The sequence below is a fragment of the Pantherophis guttatus genome, chromosome 10 (genome assembly GCF_059756535.1).
Source record: "Pantherophis guttatus breed Tessera chromosome 10, ASM5975653v1, whole genome shotgun sequence".
In the NCBI taxonomy this organism is placed as follows: domain Eukaryota; kingdom Metazoa; phylum Chordata; class Lepidosauria; order Squamata; family Colubridae; genus Pantherophis; species Pantherophis guttatus.
The window spans coordinates 13,452,744-13,469,794 of record NC_142072.1 but is presented as its reverse complement, the minus strand read 5'-3'; the positions used below and the strand labels follow the sequence as shown (position 1 = coordinate 13,469,794).

Here is a 17,051-nt window from a genome sequence, read left to right as displayed (position 1 = left end):
CTATCATGCATTTATTATTTTTACAAGTAACTCAAGGTGGCAAACATATCCAACATACCTTTCTCCTCTTATTTCCTGCACAACAGCAATTCTGTCAGGTGGGCTTGGCTGAGAGTGACTAGCCAAGTCCCCAGCTGGCTTTCATGCCTAAGTCAAGACTAGAACTCACAGTCTCCTAGTGATTGGCCCAAAGTCATCCAACCGGCTTTCATGCCTAAGGTGGAACTAGAACTCACAGTCTCCTAGTGATTGGCCCAAAGTCATCCAACTGGCTTTCATGCCTAAGGCAGGACTAGAACTTACAGACTCCTGCTGATTGGCTCAAAGTCATCCAGATGGCTTCCTAAGGCGGGACTAGAACTCACAGACTCCTAGTGATTGGCCTAAAGTCATCCAACCGGCTTTCATGCCTAAGGCAGGACTAGAGCTTACACTCTCCTGATGATTGGCCCAAAGCCACTCACCCGGGTTTTATGCCTAAAGTGGTATTAGAACTCACAGTCTCCCAGTTTCTCGGCAGCACTTTAATCTTAGTCTTAAATGGATAGCTGTAGTGCGAAATTTCATCTGCCAACAAGATTGTAAAATGCTGCCTAATGTGGTTTCTTCGTGTTCAGCAGACTCTGAATTCTGTAACACCCCACCTGGATGTGGAGGAGTGCAGCATTGCCCTTCTACCACGCAATCGTGAAAAAAATCGGAGTATGGATGTGCTGCCTCCAGACCGGTGCCTCCCTTTTTTGATCTCCATGGATGGAGACAGCAACAACTACATCAACGCGGCCTTAACTGATGTGAGTTCATCTCTTGGGTGGGAAAATCATTGGCCAACAATCCCACCTACATTTCCGACACTAACTTTAAGCTAGGTAAAGTTAGGTTCCAAAAATTGGATGCTAGGAAAACAAAATCCCAAGAATTTAGAAAAGGTTTGGGAGACAAAGCTTGAGGAACAAATGTATAAAAAGCTCAAAGCTTTAAATAAGGTTTTAGAAAATCACTATAAAACTTCTATCAGGAGAAAAGAGTCAAGTGCAATCTAGTTGCCCTTCTAAGCCAATTTAGGCTCATCTCCTCAAGCTCACATTTTCTCAGTTTAGCTACAGTTGATTAAGTGCTGCCACCTAGCTAGATAATTTGGGGTTTTTTTTATAATTGAAATGAAAATTGACTATTGATCAGTACCTCTCTGAACCTCACTAGTTGATAGAATTTGATTGTCTCCTATCAAATTAATAGTTGTTGTGTCTTCTATATGGGCGTATGATGATTTCATATTTAGCACTTAGACCCAACCATTAACTTAAAGTTGGTTTCCTGATTAGTTCTGTATGTCTCTGAGCTGTGATGCTGTACAATTGAAGCCAGCCCTTGCTTTAATTTAATATATCGGACAAACTGTGTCTCTTTTAGCCTCACACATCTCAACACACACACACTCACAGCTCCACACATCTTACAATTTCCAAGCTTGAGAAACAGTGCTGTAGGTCAGGGGTGTCCAATCTAGGGCAACTTTAAGACTTGTGGAACTCAACTCCCAGAATACCCCAGCCACCCATGCTGGCTGAAGAATTCTGGGAGTTGAAGTCCACAAGTCTTAAAGTTGCCAAGGTTGGACACCACTGCTCTAGATATTGCTGCATTAGAGTTCCAGCATCTGCTGATGTTGGAGCTGCTGGCACTTACAATGTGGCACGTAGAGGAACATTGGAAGCAGCTTTATATTAATTCAGAACATTGTCTCATACAGTCACGTGTTGTTGTGGCCCGCCGGCAGCCTGCGGAGCTGGCAGCAGAGTCAGACAGTGAAGAGGCTGGGGAGGAATGTCCTGGAATCTGGGGAAGGCTCGGACGAGGGCTCTGCTTCGGAGGCAGAGATGGGGCCAGGGCCATCTGGCAGTTATGTGCTGACTCCGGAGCCTCCAGAGTCTGACAGCAGTAAGGCAGAGAAGCAGGGGGAGCCTGTTCCCAGTGTGCGCATGCACAGAGCTGCCAGAAGGCAAGAACAGTTAAGACAAAAGGGGCGACTCGGGAGTAAGGCTTGGAGATGATTGGCCCCTCCCATAAGACATAAAGGTGGAGCAAAGCGACATGAACCTTTGCAGGAAGCAACTTTGTTTGTTCTGGTCGGTTTAAACTCTGAAGCTCCGTTTTGACTTTGTGCTCCGTTTGGCCTTGCAAAGCTAATTGGCAATTAGGTCTCTGGCAGCGTTTCAAGGGAGATAAAGGTAGGTACTTATCAGCCTTATCTCGAAAGACCATGGCAGACCTCTGTTGGACTATTCACAAACTGCTTGGGACTCATTGTGAACGAACATAATTCACAGCCGTTGAAATAAAAAGAGGGTTTTTGGGACTAAGCATGTGATTGTTATTGACTCAGGAAGCCTTGGTCAGAACACGTGTCAGTGATGCTGCCTAGCATTTAGAAAGCCATTTCTATGCTTTCTTTTGGCTTCCTCTTGAGTTCGAAAGTTCTGATGACATCATCGCCTCCACCGAAACTCCGGTAGATTGCGCTCATTTCGATGGCATTCTTTTGTCTAGACAATATGATTGAGTTGCATTATTTCATGCCAGTGTGTCATGCAAACAAACGGTACGCTAGCTTCCAGCTAAGAGTAGGGCCAAAGAAAGCTACATTGCCTAAAATAATCAATCACCTCTTTCAATTAACCAAGGAAATGGCAGCTTGCTAGGAAGAAGGGGAACAATCACTTTGAAAGCCTGCCACCATGCAACGCTCCAAAGGAAAATGAATTGTCAAGGGTGAAAAGTTTCATCTGTATGTTTTTTCCCCCCCTAGGTCTTTTCTTTCACCATCACAGCATGAAATGATTTTGATCGGGATTTGATTTGGGCTGACTCAGTGAAGGAAGGCCGCCCTTCGGAGTCTACCTTAGAACCTGATTTCTTCTAGCCTTGTTCCTTTAAAAAGAGTATTTTCAAAAAGCATTTGAGCAGAGGGCAACTATTCCATTCGTGGGTACTTTAATGGAGCCTTAATTATGAGTCCGGATCTAGGAAGAAGTGGCTTGATTATCTTTACAAGCTGTTTACGAGACACTATTTTTAATGCCACTAAAGTAAACGATTATTATTAAATGTGTGAAGAAGTCATCTAAGCTGTGTTTAATTTTGATTTGATCAAATCAGTTTTAATGGTTTTCCCGGATTAACTACTTTATTAGGGCAAGCCCAGTTTTAGGACTGTACTTGCCAACCCACAGAAATATTCATTTTCCAAAATATACAGTAGTGTGGATATTTCCCAGAAGGTCTGGGAAATAGCCTACTTCCTCCCCTGTGGCCATCTTCATGACTGGTTGGGGAATTCTTGGAGTCGAAGTCACAGGTTGTTAAGGTTGGATAACCCTTGAGATGTACATCTCAATTTTTATTCTGAGATAAAGATACACTACGCCAGGGTTTTTCAACTCTGGCAACTTTAAGATGTGTAGATTTCAACTGGCTGAGGAATTCTGGGAGTTGTAGTCCTCAGTGTCAGGATTCGGTGTCGTCTCAAATAAACTGCATTTCAAACAAATAGTCCTTGATCGAAATCTTTCATTTATTAGGCACAACAATCGAAAACTCTGACTCAGTTGCAGCCAACACTGACTTCCTGGTCCAAACCCTCCCTTTCCTTTCCCCACTGCTCTGCTTCTCATTGGCCATCTTCCAAGTCACTCTGCTGTTATCTACTACTTCAGCTCAAAGGAATTTCCCCCCTCCCAACCCATCTCCTAGGGGATAGTATCTCCAGGGAAAATAAGTAGGTGAAAAGTCAAGCGTCCTCTTGCCAGATGCCCCCACCTTCTCCTTCTTATGTCAGCACTGGAGTGAATGCAGTTTGGAGTGCTGACACTCAGGTTTTAAAGTTGCCAAGGTTAGAAATCCCGATCTAAACATTTGCTCCCTCCTTTGTCATCTAAAGCTCCTTTTGTTCAGTGCTTTTAACCAACTACGTTGTAATTGTGATTGGTGAGCAGACTTCATATAAGAATGGCCTTGTCAGATTAGGTAAGGTTCATCTTAATGCCAGCCTAAAATTTTTTAAAAAGAGAGAACCAAGAGCAGATAATGTGCTTCTCCTTCCCTTTGAATATGGTATTAAAGGATTGAGATGATTAGTATTAAGGAATTGAGATATATTGCTAGTATGTGTAAAAATTTACATCACCCAGAATTCTGAGATTTGAAGTCCACCCATCCTAAAGAAGCAGAGGTTGAGAAACACCGCAACACCCACTGATGAATTGTTTCCATTTTTGTTTCCTACCTGCTTTTATCAATCTCTTTTGTTCTCCTCTAGAGCTACACCAAGAGTGCTGCTTTCATTGTAACCTTGCACCCCTTACAAAACACCACAACAGATTTCTGGAGGTTGGTATATGACTATGGCTGCACCTCCATCATTATGCTAAACCAGCTCAACCAGTCCAATTCTGCCTGGGTAAGTGAGAGAGATCCACTTGTCATATGACTATCTCTATTGCACTAGTAGTAGTTTCGTTCCCGATCTATAAAGCGTTGCCCCAGGAACAGGGGGACCCGTATTCAAGGTCCCCCTTCAGGGGTAAAACCTCGCTGCTGGTAAATTGGGATCACTTACTCTTAGTTCAACCTATCCCACACTTGCCTCAGCTTCTGCCCTTCTAGCAGTTCGAAAGCATGTTATATGTGAATAGATAAATAAGTATCACTTCGGTGGGAAGACATACCAGTGCTTCGTGTGGACAGTTAGAATCCTGCTGGTCCTGGACCTTCTTACTTGCAATGCCTGTTTTGCGAGGCGGCTTAGATGGAGGGAGAGGATCCCAGATGATGCTGCAGGATAGCTGCTCATCTTTCTTTCTGGTGCGGAACTAGCACGCCCCCTGTGGCAAACCTTGGTAAGCGCATAAGCATAAACCAAGCAGGGCTAATAGTCTTAGGCAGCCAAACAACTACTCTGCATTAGCTTTGTTGTCTCCTGTGGCTAATGTAACATCGCCATACGCTAAATAAATAAATGAATAAATCTAACCCACAAGAGTTATTCCTGTGGGAAAAGTACTGAGAAGAAACTTACATGCACTACTTTGCGTTCCTGGAGAAAAGGCAGAAATCTAAATAATAAATATGCCGACTGAGCAGGTACTCTGAGTTCTTTGCCCTGAGCAAAAATAAAAAAAGATGGGCTGAAATAATCAAATGATAAGTAGGATTGGAATAGCAAATAAGAGTGTTCTCCAACTTAAACATGTTACAGTAATAAGTCCTGGATTCTCCAGCCAACCTTATATCAGTTTACCTTTCCTTGCTGGTTTGGGGTACAAAACTTGCCATCTGTCATCACCCAAGAACCCCTCAAAGTAATTTTAAAAATTGGTTGCCATTTTTGCTCCCCCCCCATTTGTTTAGATTTTGGGTCTTTTATAGGCAGAAGACTTCAAGCAGCATAGGCTTAAGACTATTTTTTTCTTTACTCCTTAAATAGCTAAGAATGGAGTCTGGCTTGAGCAATTTTTGGAATACGGCCATCCACATGCTGAGCAGATGCTGCTGCTGCCCTCCAGCCAATGGAAGTTGTGCATTCAGTGGCAAAGAACAGTCACAGCCAGTCACTCTAGATTTATTGTTTTAAAAGAAAAGAGGGAAGTGGGCAAAGCACAGTCAGCCATTGGCTACCGTTGAGATAGTTTTGTAGGTGCACAGCTGAAGGGTATTTGGCCATTGTAAGTCAGCTGAAGAGGCCTCGGTGACCTGCTTCTCTGATCATTATGGTTTGCTGAATAAATCACAGATGATTGGGTTTGCACAGCGGACTGAGCTGGAAGCCGGCAACTAAATGACCAGAGAAGACCATTCTGGGAGACCATGCAATCAATGGGTGAAAGGACTGCTGCCAGAAACGCGTGCATGATTTTAAGTGACATTTGGTGGCATCATACAACTTTCTCCAACCTGGTGTCTTCCAGTATGTAGGTGAATAATCTATAGATTCCCCCAAATCTAAATCCATAGAGTGTTTATGCTTGCCTTTGCAATGCTGGAGCCTGTTGTGGCCCGCCAGTGGCCAGCAGAGCTGGCAGCAGATTTGGACAGTGAGTAGGTTGGGGAGGAACGTGGGCCAGTCCTGGAGTCTGGGGAAGGCTCGGACGATGGCTCTGAGTGGGAGGCAGAGAGGGGGCCAAGGCCATCTGATAGTGCTTTACTGCCTCCGGAATCTGACATCAGCGAGGAGAAGAACAGCATGAGCCTGTTCCCAGTGTGCTCATGCGCAGAGCTGCCAGGAGACAGGAACAATTAAGGAAACAGGGTCAACTTGGGAGTAAGGCTTGGAGATGATTGGCTCTTCCCATAAGACATAAAAGAGAAACGAACGGGATGTGAGCTTTTGCAGGAAACAATTAGTTCATCTGGCCGATTCAAGATTTGAAAATTCTGTTTGTGACTCTGTGCCAAGTTTGGCCTTGCCCTGCATCTGGAAATTAGCTCTTTGGCAGCATTCCACGTGAGATAGGTGGCTGTTGATAACCTTCCTCTGAAAGACTGTAAATGAAAGTAATTTACAGCTGTAGGAATTAAAGAGGTTTGCCGGGACTAAGTTTGTGCTGTTTAATTTCTAAGGAAGCCCAGGTCAAAACAGAGCCCTTGAACATCAACTCATGCCTGTGCCTTCTGAGGAATTCTCGAAGTTGATGCTTAAGGGCTCCAGGCAAAAGCAGGCATAAACATCCTATGGATTTAATTTTGGGAATGTATGGTTTACGTATTTAGATCGTCAAACTGTGGAGCATTTGGGAAGTTTGAGTCTCCCTCCCTAAACCTTCAAAGCACTCTTGTTGGGTTCATGGCGGTTTTAAGAACCCATTACAAGTCCATAATGTTAATTTGCTTGATTTTTTTTTTGAAAAACACAACATTAATACTGTAGACTCTTAATGGACACCTTCATTAAATGGATGATTTTATGAGTCAAGATCAGACACTTCCAGGGCCAATGACCCAACTTATTGTTGTACTACTGATACTGAATCAAGGAGACGAATGAATTAAAGGACCCCCCTTTGAGTCAAGATGAGCATTCTTTTGTCAGTCTTGCTGGCTGAGTTAAAAGGGGACCACGGCGTGCTTAATAAACAGAAGAGGAAAATAAACATTATTCTCAGTGCTACCATATCAGGAGGTCTAGTAATACTGCAGGGCCAAAGGGAGTTTATTCAGGAGTGAAATTAACTCTGGAAGCAATTGACACAGAGGGAAATCCAAGCAGTGAACTCTGTTGCAACAGGGCGATCTAAGAATTGGGGGAGCTTAACTGGAAAAGAGAAGAGAGGCAGAACTATTTTCATCTTACAGAAGAAGCTCTGGTTCTTCTCTGGTCTTCGCAATCAGAGTTGTGTAGCACATTTAACACCAAGTCAGTTGAAAACTTTCCTCCTGTGTCTGTCCAGCATGCTAAGTTTGGTTATTTTTAACTTCCGCATGCATTTTTGCAGCTTAACACATTCAGCGAGTTCAGCCTTTTGGATGAGTTTATGGTTCAGATCCAGAAAATGGGCTAATTAAAACAGATGAACTATGTGGATGTTGTGCAACATGCTTCAGATCCACCCTATGCTTCCCACTATGGGTTCAATATAACTCTGTTTTACTTTAGTTTAGTTTAGTTTAGTTTAGTTTAGTTTAGTTTAGTTTAGTTTAGTTTAGTTTAGTTTATTGTCATTGCACATGGTACAACGAAATTAAATGCTGTCTTCAATGTACATTATAACTATAAAAATAAAAACACAAATATACATCCTTTACATTCTACTGTATATAATTGAAATTGAAAACCCAATATTGCACTATACCGTAGAATTCAATATGGTTATTGCCCTGGGATAGAAGCTGTTTTTCAGCCTATTTGTCCTTGTGTTTATTGTCCTGTACCGTCTCCCAGATGGTAATAGTTCAAAAAAAAAGGGTGCCCAGGATGCGATGAATCTTTAAGAATGTTTTGAACTTCCTTAAGGCAGCGGGAGTTATAAAGCTCTTCCGAAGAGGGGAGAGGGCAACCAATCATCCTCTGGGCAATGACATTGACCCTCTGGAGCGCTGTCCTATCTGCCACTGTGCAATTGGCAAGCCATACACAGGTGCAGTAAGTTAAAATACTCTCTATGGTGCAACGGTAGAAGGCCACCAGCAGTTTTTCATTCAGTTGTTTCCTGAGAAGTCTCAGGTAGTATAATTTCTGCTGGGCCCTTTTGACCAATGCTGCAATGTGAGCGTCCCAGGTCAGGTCCTCTTTTATGATAACACCCAGAAACTTAAAACTGGCTATTTGCTCCACTCGGTCTCCATTGATAAGCAAGGGTCTGATCTATTCCTTCTATAGTCCACTATAAGCTCCTTGGTCTTATTTGTGTTAAGGACGAAGTTATTGTCTCCACACCATGAAAACAAACGTTTCTCTCTTATCTTATTCTGCTCATCACTATAGATACCTGCTTCTTTAGGGATGTGTGCCTAGTGCTGTTTCAGGCTCATTTTAAACATTTACTCCAGTCAGTAAATCTGCAGACGACTTTGGGAAGGCAGTTTGGAGGACATATCCCTCATTTGAATCATGTCTTGCAGGAGGAAGTTGCAATACCCAAATGATGGCTCTGAGTTTGGACAGCATTGCGATTGCAAAAAAATGATAGTTTTGATTAATAATTAATGACAGGTAGTCCTTGACTATTTCTGTTGCTACGTGAGATATTGGTTAAGTGAATTTCGCCCCATTTTACGACCTTCCTTGCCACAGTTGTTAAGTGAATCAGCGCAGTTGTCAAGTTACTAACGCAATTGTTAAGTGAGTCTGGTTTCTCACTGAGTTTGCTTGTCAGAAGGTCACAAAAGGGGATCACATGACCTTGGACCATTGTCACCGTCATAAATACAAGTCAGCTGCCAAGGGTCTGAATCTTGATCATGTGACCGTGGGGATGCTGCAATGGTTGTAAGTGTGAAAAATCATTTTTTCCCCAGTGCTGTTGCAACTTTGAACGGTCACTAAACGAACTGTTGTAAATCGAGGACTACCTGTACTCTTTAAATACACTTGCTATCCAATGTAACCTGAATTGTTAGATGGCCTGAAAAGGCTAAATGTTGCGTTAAAGTGCAGTGACAAACCACCGTGGTTTTTGTGTTGATATTTCCATCCTGGTAGCTGCCGTAGGGAATGAAGTTGGTGAGGCAGGAATAGCAGCTTTCATGCTGGAGAGAGAACCATTCCGTCCATGGAGATCAGACGCCTCTCCAGAGTGATCAGGAAAAGAGGCAAACATCCATTGGCTCAAAAGAACAGGAGGGAAAATCCTTGAATTAGAACCTGGGAACAAGGATCTTTATTATGGCTTGTTGTGGCTCACCAGCAGCCAGCGGAGCTGGTAGCAGATTCGGACAGTGAGGAGGTTGGGGAGGAACATGGGCCAGTCCAGGAGTCTGGGGAAGGCTCTGACACTCTGCCTCGGAGGCAGAGAGAGAGCCAGGGCTGCATGACAGTTATCAGCTGCCTTTGGAGGAAGACATCAGTGAGGCAGACGAACAGCTGGAGCCTGTTCCCAGTGTGCGCATGCGCAGAGTTGCCAGACGAAGGAAACAGCTAAAGAACAAGGGTCGACTTGGGAGTAAGGCCACAGGTAGACGATGAATGGCCCTTCCCATATGGAATAAAAGAGGAGCGAAAGGGGAGGGGTGTTTGCAGGAGACAATTAGTTCACTTAATTGGTTCGTGACTCTCCAAGACTCCTTGCCAACTTTTGAAGATATCGGCCTGGCAGCTCCCCAAGCCAGATAAAGTCTGTGACTGTAAATTCACCCTTGAAAGACTTTGCTGAATGTGAATGAGAGGAATTCACAATAACTTAATAAAAAGGGATTTTTTGTCGGGATAGGGAGTCTGCTTCGTGGTTTGGGAACGCCAGGTCAGAACACAGCTGTGACTTCTGGACTAATGCAATGGTCCAATTTGTTGGTTCATGCCTATTCCTGAAAAAAGGGGTTATATGTTTACAGGGATAAGATTTACAGCTGAACCTGGTCTGAAAACAATCTCATTCATAATGCCTCAAGTAGACAATGCATCAGTTTGGCTGTGCCAGATGAATGACTATCAAGAGTCCTTCCTATCAGTCATCATTCCCTGCCACTTTAATGCCGAGCAATATTAAACCTTGTCCTGATGTATCCTAGGTGGAATTGGCTGAAAACAAACCTTGATTGAAGGGGATGTTGATAACATTGAATTGCTTCCCTGTGAGAGAAAAGAGGGGGAAAAAAAAGCCAGATGAGATTTATTCATTTAGAGAAAGAGGGACTAGAAGTGGGTGCGTGCAGGAAGGAGTGATGGGTTTTACAATTGCACATAAAAGCAAAATACTGTAAGTGTTGCTCGATTCCACAGCACAGGGATTATTCTTTGTTAGGAGAATGACAAAGAATCACAAAGTAAAATAACCAATGTGCATAAAAGTGGAGGCAAACTTTGGAGGTTTAGGGGAAGGGAAAAGAAGAAACATTGAATGGTGAAAGGGAAGGGAGAACGGTAAAGTTTAATCCACTGAAGCCATGCATCAACTTTTTTCTTCAACCTTAAAATTCTGAATTCACATATGAAAATGCTCTCCCTGGTTGAGTTTGCACAATATATTAACTCCAAACCAAATGCACCACTTTATGGCTTATTGGGTAAGTAAATCTATCTCTACAGTGTCAGGTTATTCATGCCACTGTTGGTTCCTCTCTTTTTAGCCTTGTTTACAATATTGGCCAGAACCAGGCCTTCAGCAATATGGACCGATGCAGGTGGAATATATATCTCGGTCAAGTGATGAAGATGTTGTAGCCCGTCTTTTCCGGGTGCAGAACATAACACGGGTAGGTTTGCTTTAAACATCTGCACTATTTTTTTTAATTAAATAATGCCTCCTTCCTTCCTTCCTTCCTTCCTTCCTTCCTTCCTTCCTTCCTTCCTTCCTTCCTTCCTTCCTCCCTCCCTCCCTCCCTCCCTCCCTTCCTTCCTCCATATCTCCCTCCCTCCTTTCTTTCTTTCTTTCTTTCTTCCTTTCCTTCCTTCCTTCCTCCTTCCCTCCCTCCCTCCCTCCCTCCTTTCTTTCTTCCCTTCCTTCCTTCCTTCCTCCTTCCCTCCCTCCCTCCCTCCTTTCTTTCTTTCTTTCTTTCTTTCTTTCTTTCTTTCTTTCTTTCTTCCTTTCCTTCCTTCCTTCCTTCCTTCCTTCCTTCCTCCTTCCCTCCCTCCCTCCCTCCCTATCTCCCTCCCTCCCTCCCTCCTTTCTTTCTTCCTTTCCTTCCTTCCTTCCTTCCTTCCTTCCTTCCTCCTTCCCTCCCTCCCTCCCTTCCTTCCTCCATATCTCCCTCCCTCCTTTCTTTCTTCCTTTCCTTCCTTCCTCCCTCCCTCCCTCCCTCCTTTCTTTCTTTCTTTCTTCCTTCCTTCCTTCCTTTCTGAAAAACTTGATCTGAAAGAAATGGAAAAGGGAAAGGGGTTTGCATTGTGATCATTTGGGGCAAATCTTTTTCCTTTTCCACCAGCAATAACTGTAAAGTTGTAGTAGTTTCTCGGTTTCTTGACTGATAGTTTAAGGCTTCTTCACTTGTAATTCTGTAATGAGACAGTAAGGAAACACCCCAAATTTGACTGCAAAATAAAATTGGATGATCAGTGTAATCTGGTAATATTGGAAGAAGTAGGCAATTTTCTTTATGCAAGAATTGAAGGTACGGTTGAGAGGTGAGGTAGCCAAGTTTCTATATGAAACCAAACTGCTGTTCAGGGTAGAAAAATCAAAAAGGGATTTCAAATTGGACTTGGAAATTATTGCAAGCCGCTGTTACTGAAGGGTTAACACACACCTCCATCAATCTCATCAAGACCAATTTGCAACCATTTTCAGGAGCTCACTGAGAGATTGGGAACGTGGAGGAGACTCAGCCTCTCCAATGAAGAGGCAAAGGATAGAAAAAACAAGGAAAGCATTATTTATATATTTATTAAATTTATATTTATTTTATTATTTGAGTTATTTATATCATACCTTTATTATTTTTATGAATAACTCAAGGTGGTGAACATATCTAACATGCCTTCCTCCTCCTATTTTCCCCACAAAAACAACAACCTTGTGAGGTAGGTTGGGACTGAGGGAGAGTGATTGGCCCAAGGTCACCCTGCTGGCTTTCATGGCTAAAAGATGGGACTAGAACTCACCATCTCCTGCTTTCTAGCCTGGTGCCTTAACCCAGTGATGAAATGTAAAATTTGTTGCTACAGGTTCTCTGGCTGTGGCTTGGTAGGCGTGGCTTTGTGGGGATCATGTGACTGGGTGGGCATGGGCAACTTAAAAAAAAAACTTTTTAAAAGCATTTTTTTACTACCGGTTCGGCCGAATAGGTAGTAAAAAAATGCTTTAAAAAAGTAAAAAAAAAAAAAGGTTCCGACGATCACAGCTGTGCCATGTGATCATTGGAACCTTTTACTACCTATTCGTCAGAACCGGTAGTAAAAAAATGCTTTAAAAAAGTTTTTAAAAAGGTTCCGAAGATCACGCGGCACAGCTGTGATCGTTGGAACCTTTTTAAAAGCATTTTTACTACCTATTTGCCCGAACCAGTAGTAAAAAAATGCTTTAAAAAAGTAAAAAAAGGGTTCTAATGATCGTGCTTGTCGTTGACAATCAGCTGTGCTGTGCGGTCATCGGAACCTTTTTTTTTTACCTTTTTAAAGCATTTTTTTTACTACCAGTGAGGCAAAAGCTCCACCTCTAAGCCACTGCACCACTCCACTCTATCTGACATAGAAGTGCCTGGGAAGAAAAGGACTTGATTGTCACTCAGTGCAGACCAGCTAAACATTTCACTGTCTTTAGGGAGTGGTCACGGTGTGGCTGAGTGAAGGAGTTGGCATAGTATTTTCTTGCCATTAATAGATCTTTACAAAGAGCTCCTAAAGGACCTTTCCCACCTGAATGAGCGAGCCTCAGGATGACCAATACAGGTGCTGGGAGCAACTGTGAAACGGCAGATATCCTACTCCCTAAGTGGACAAACCTTTTGATTGCAGCCAGTTGACTGCTATGTTTATTTATTATTTATTTATTAATTTAATTTGTATACCGCCCTTCTCCCAGAAGGGACTCAGGGCGGTGAACAGCCAAAATTAAAAAACATACAAATGCAAAAGTTAAGATAATTAAAAGAATTAAATCATTGGCTACCCAAATTTAAAACCCCAAATCCATAAAATTTAAAATCCCAATTAAAAACCATTTAGGCTAGGCCGGCTTGATGAAATAAAAACGTCTTCAGGGCTTTACGGAAGGTCCGGAGGTCCGGGATCAATCGTATTCCAGGAGGCAGCTCATTCCACAGGGCGGGTGCCCCCACAGAGAAGGCTCGCCCCCTGGGGGCCGCCAGCCGACATTGCCTGACCGACGGCACCCCGAGGAGGCCCTCTCTGTGAGAGCGTATTGGCCGGTGGGAGGTTATCGGTAGCAGCAGGCGGTCTCGCAAATACCCTGGCCCTAAGCCATGGAGCGCTTTAAAGATGAGAACCAACACCTTAAAGCGCACCCGGAAGACCACCGGGAGCCAATGCAGCTCGCGCAGGAGAGGTGTTACGTGGGAGCGCCACGTCGCTCCCATAATCACCCGCGCAGCCGCATTCTGCACCAGCTGGAGCCTCCGGGTGCTCCTCAGGGGGAGCCCCATGTAGAGAGCGTTACAGTAGTCCAGGCGTGACGTAACCAAGGCATGAGTGACTGTGCACAAGGAGTCCCGATCCAGAAAGGGGCGCAACTGGCGTATCAGGCGAACCTGATAAAAAGCCCCCCTGGCCACGGCCGTCATATGCTCTTCTAAAGACAGCCGTGTGTCCAGGAGGACGCCCAAGTTGCGAGCCCCCTCTGTGGGGGTCAGTGACTCGCCCCCAATAGCCAGCGATGGCACCAGCTGGCTATACCGGGACGCCGGCATCCACAGCCACTCGGTCTTGGAAGGGTTGAGCCGAAGCCTGTTCCTCCCCATCCAGACCCGCACGGCCTCCAGACACTGGGACATCACTTCGAGGGCATCATTGGGGTGGTCTGGGGTGGAAATGTACAGCTGAGTGTCATCAGCGTACAGATGGCATCGCACCCCAAAACCACGGATGATCTCACCCAGCGGCTTCACATAAATGTTGAACAGGAGCGGCGAGAGGACCGACCCTTGCGGCACCCCGCAAGCAAGGCGCCTCGAAGTCGACCTCTGCCCCCCTGCCAACACAGACTGCGACCGGTCAGAGAGATAGGAGGAGAACCACCGCAACACGGTGCCTCCCACCCCCAGTCCCTCCAGCCGGCGCAGCATGATACCATGGTCGATGGTATCAAAAGCCGCTGAGAGGTCTAACAGGACCAGAACAGAGGAACAACCCCTGTCCCGAGCCCTCCAGAGATCATCCACCAATGCGACCAATGCCGTCTCCGTGCTGTACCCAGGCCTGAAGCCGGACTGGCACGGATCTAGATAGACGGTTTCATCCAGGAACTGTGGGAGCTGGCGCGCAACCACACTCTCCACAACCTTCGCAACAAAGCGAAGGTTGGAGACCGGACGATAGTTTGCCAAAACGGCCGGGTCCAGAGAAGGCTTCTTGAGGAGGGGCCTCACCACCGCCTCTTTCAAGGCGGGAGGCAAGAAACCCTCTCTCAGAGAAGCATTTATGATCCTCTGGAGCCAGCCTCGTGTTACCTCCCGGGTGGCCAGTACCAGCCAGGAGGGGCACGGGTCCAATAAACATGTGGTTGCGTTTAATCTCCCCAGGATCCTGTCCACGTCCTCAGGAGTCACAGGGTCGAACTCATCCCAGGTAACATTCTCAAGACCAGCCTCAGTCACCCCGCCGGGATCTACCCAGTCAGAGTCCAAGCCTTCCCGAATCTGAGCGATTTTATCGTGCAGATACTGTGCAAAATCCTCAGCCTGCCCTTGCAAGGGGTCCTCCCGTGCTCCCTGATGTAGGAGGGAGCGGGTCACCCTAAACAAGGCGGCTGGGCGGTTATCTGCCGATGCAATAAGAGCGGAAAAGTGGTTACGCTTTGCCGCTTTTATCGCCACTAGATAGGTCTTAATATGAGACCTAACTAGTGTTCGGTCGGATTCGGAGCGACTCGCCCTCCAACCACTCTCTAGGCATCTTTTCCGGCGCTTCATCTCCCTCAGCTCCTCGGAAAACCAAGGGGCCGGGCAGGTTCGGCGTCGGGTCAGAGGCCGCAAAGGCACGACTCGGTCCAGAGCACCGGCGGCTGTCCTATCCCAGGCAGCCACCAGATCTTCAGCCGAGTCGTGTGCCAGAGTTTCAGGAACTGGCCCAAGCTCCCTCTGGAACCTATCAGGATCCATCAGGCGCCTGGGGCGGAACCACCTGGTCGGTTCCGCCTCCCTGCAGTGGGGTGCAGCGGTCGAAAGGTCCAGTCTCAGGAGAGAATGGTCCGACCATGACAGGGGTTCAATAACTATATCCCCTATATCCAGACCACTCCGCCACTGACCAGAGATAAAAACCAAGTCCAGAGTGTGTCCTCCCGCGTGAGTGGGGCCATGAATTAATTGTGTCAGGTCCATGGCTGTCATGGAAGCCATAAACTCCCGAGCCATCCCAGACGCCCCACCGGTAGATGGCAGGTTGAAATCCCCCATGACCAAAAGTCTGGGGGTATCAACCGCCACCCCGGCAATAACGTTGAGAAGCTCGGGCAGGGCCGCTGTCACGTGGCAGGGAGCCAGGTACGCGATCAGCAGGCCCACCTGCATCCCATGGCCCCACTTCACCAGGAGAGACTCACATCCGGCTATCTGAGGTACAGTGGCCTCCCTCGGATCAAGACCTTCCTTTATAACGACCGCCACCCCCCCACCCCTGCCCTGGGCCCTTGGCTGATGGAATGCGCGGAAACCTGGTGGGCACATCTCTACGAGGGGGACCCCCCCCTCTTGGCCCAACCAGGTCTCCGTAATACCTGCCAGGTCCGCACCCCCCTCCTGTATTAGCTCACAAATGAGGGGGGCCTTATTAACCACGGACCTGGCGTTGCATAACATCAGTCTAAGGCCTGGGCTCTGAGACTCTGGACAGCCAGGGAAACGAGAAGAGTCATGGGGGCCGAGGCATGCCACCGCTTGGAGATAGCGGGTGCGTGCCCCCACCACCTGATGTGGCCCCCTACTCCCGCCATATCTGCCCCTCCCAACCACGGTCCTGATAGAACTGCCCTGTGATTCACAATGCTGGCTTAGATACTGTAAACCTTGGTGTGATCCAGCACAATCCTTCTTAGGTCTTTATTGGGCTAACCTTCCCTCAGGGCCTTCCCAAATTAGCCCTATTTTGTTATTATGTCAATTGTCCCACATCAATTAGTTCAGTCCATTCCATCTCATGTTGATGTTTTCAAAAGACATGAAAGTGTCTGTCAGGGTTCCCCAACGAAAGAAGACTCCGAGGCTTGAAGTTCCTCAAAGTTCCATTTTATTAGAGATATCATATTGGCACATCTGGAAAAACCCGAATCTGAAAGCTTTCAGGTTTTCCCCACCCAAAGAAAAGTTCAAGTCCCTGCCCAACACCCACACGTCCATCACATGATCCAATCAAATCACCATCCCAACTGGAGATGACTCCCAGTTCCAGCCTCCCAGGTGCAGGGCAAGACGGCCTTGACTTTCTGAGAAAGGAATGTTATTATGACTACATAATGTAATAATTATTTCCCACATAATTTCCCACAGCAGGAAATGTGGCAGGCCTGAAGACCCAAATGTAAAAGATGGCTTCCAGGTCTGACTGTGTCTGTCTTTCGTGCATTTTGTTTTATTTTTGTTGTAAAAGACAGAGAATTGTGTCTTGTGTTAGATTAGGAAAACTGACCCCGGGCAGTTTGCTTCAGAATGAAACTGGTGAAAGATTTGAGCACCAGCCCTGCAACAGTGCAGGGTGGATTTGATTTAAATCGAGTTGATTTAAATCACTA

General features: G+C 45.8%; 1 protein-coding gene across 8 annotated transcripts in view; it reads left to right on the top strand.

The window, feature by feature from the left end:
• The window catches only part of PTPRU (protein tyrosine phosphatase receptor type U), a 408,282-nt gene that overhangs the window by 369,541 nt on the left and 21,690 nt on the right, over positions 1 to 17,051 (top strand). For 4 of the 8 annotated variants that reach the window (XM_034413695.3, XM_034413698.3, XM_034413693.3 and 1 more), the window contains 3 exons: positions 621 to 794; positions 4,319 to 4,459; positions 10,780 to 10,905. In XM_034413695.3, the coding sequence (XP_034269586.2) occupies positions 621 to 794; positions 4,319 to 4,459; positions 10,780 to 10,905 (441 nt within the window). Of the gene's footprint in view, positions 1 to 617; positions 795 to 4,318; positions 4,460 to 10,779; positions 10,906 to 17,051 lie in introns of all 8 variants that reach the window. The other 4 variants (XM_034413697.3, XM_034413694.3, XM_034413692.3 and 1 more) reach the window with 1 other exon arrangement.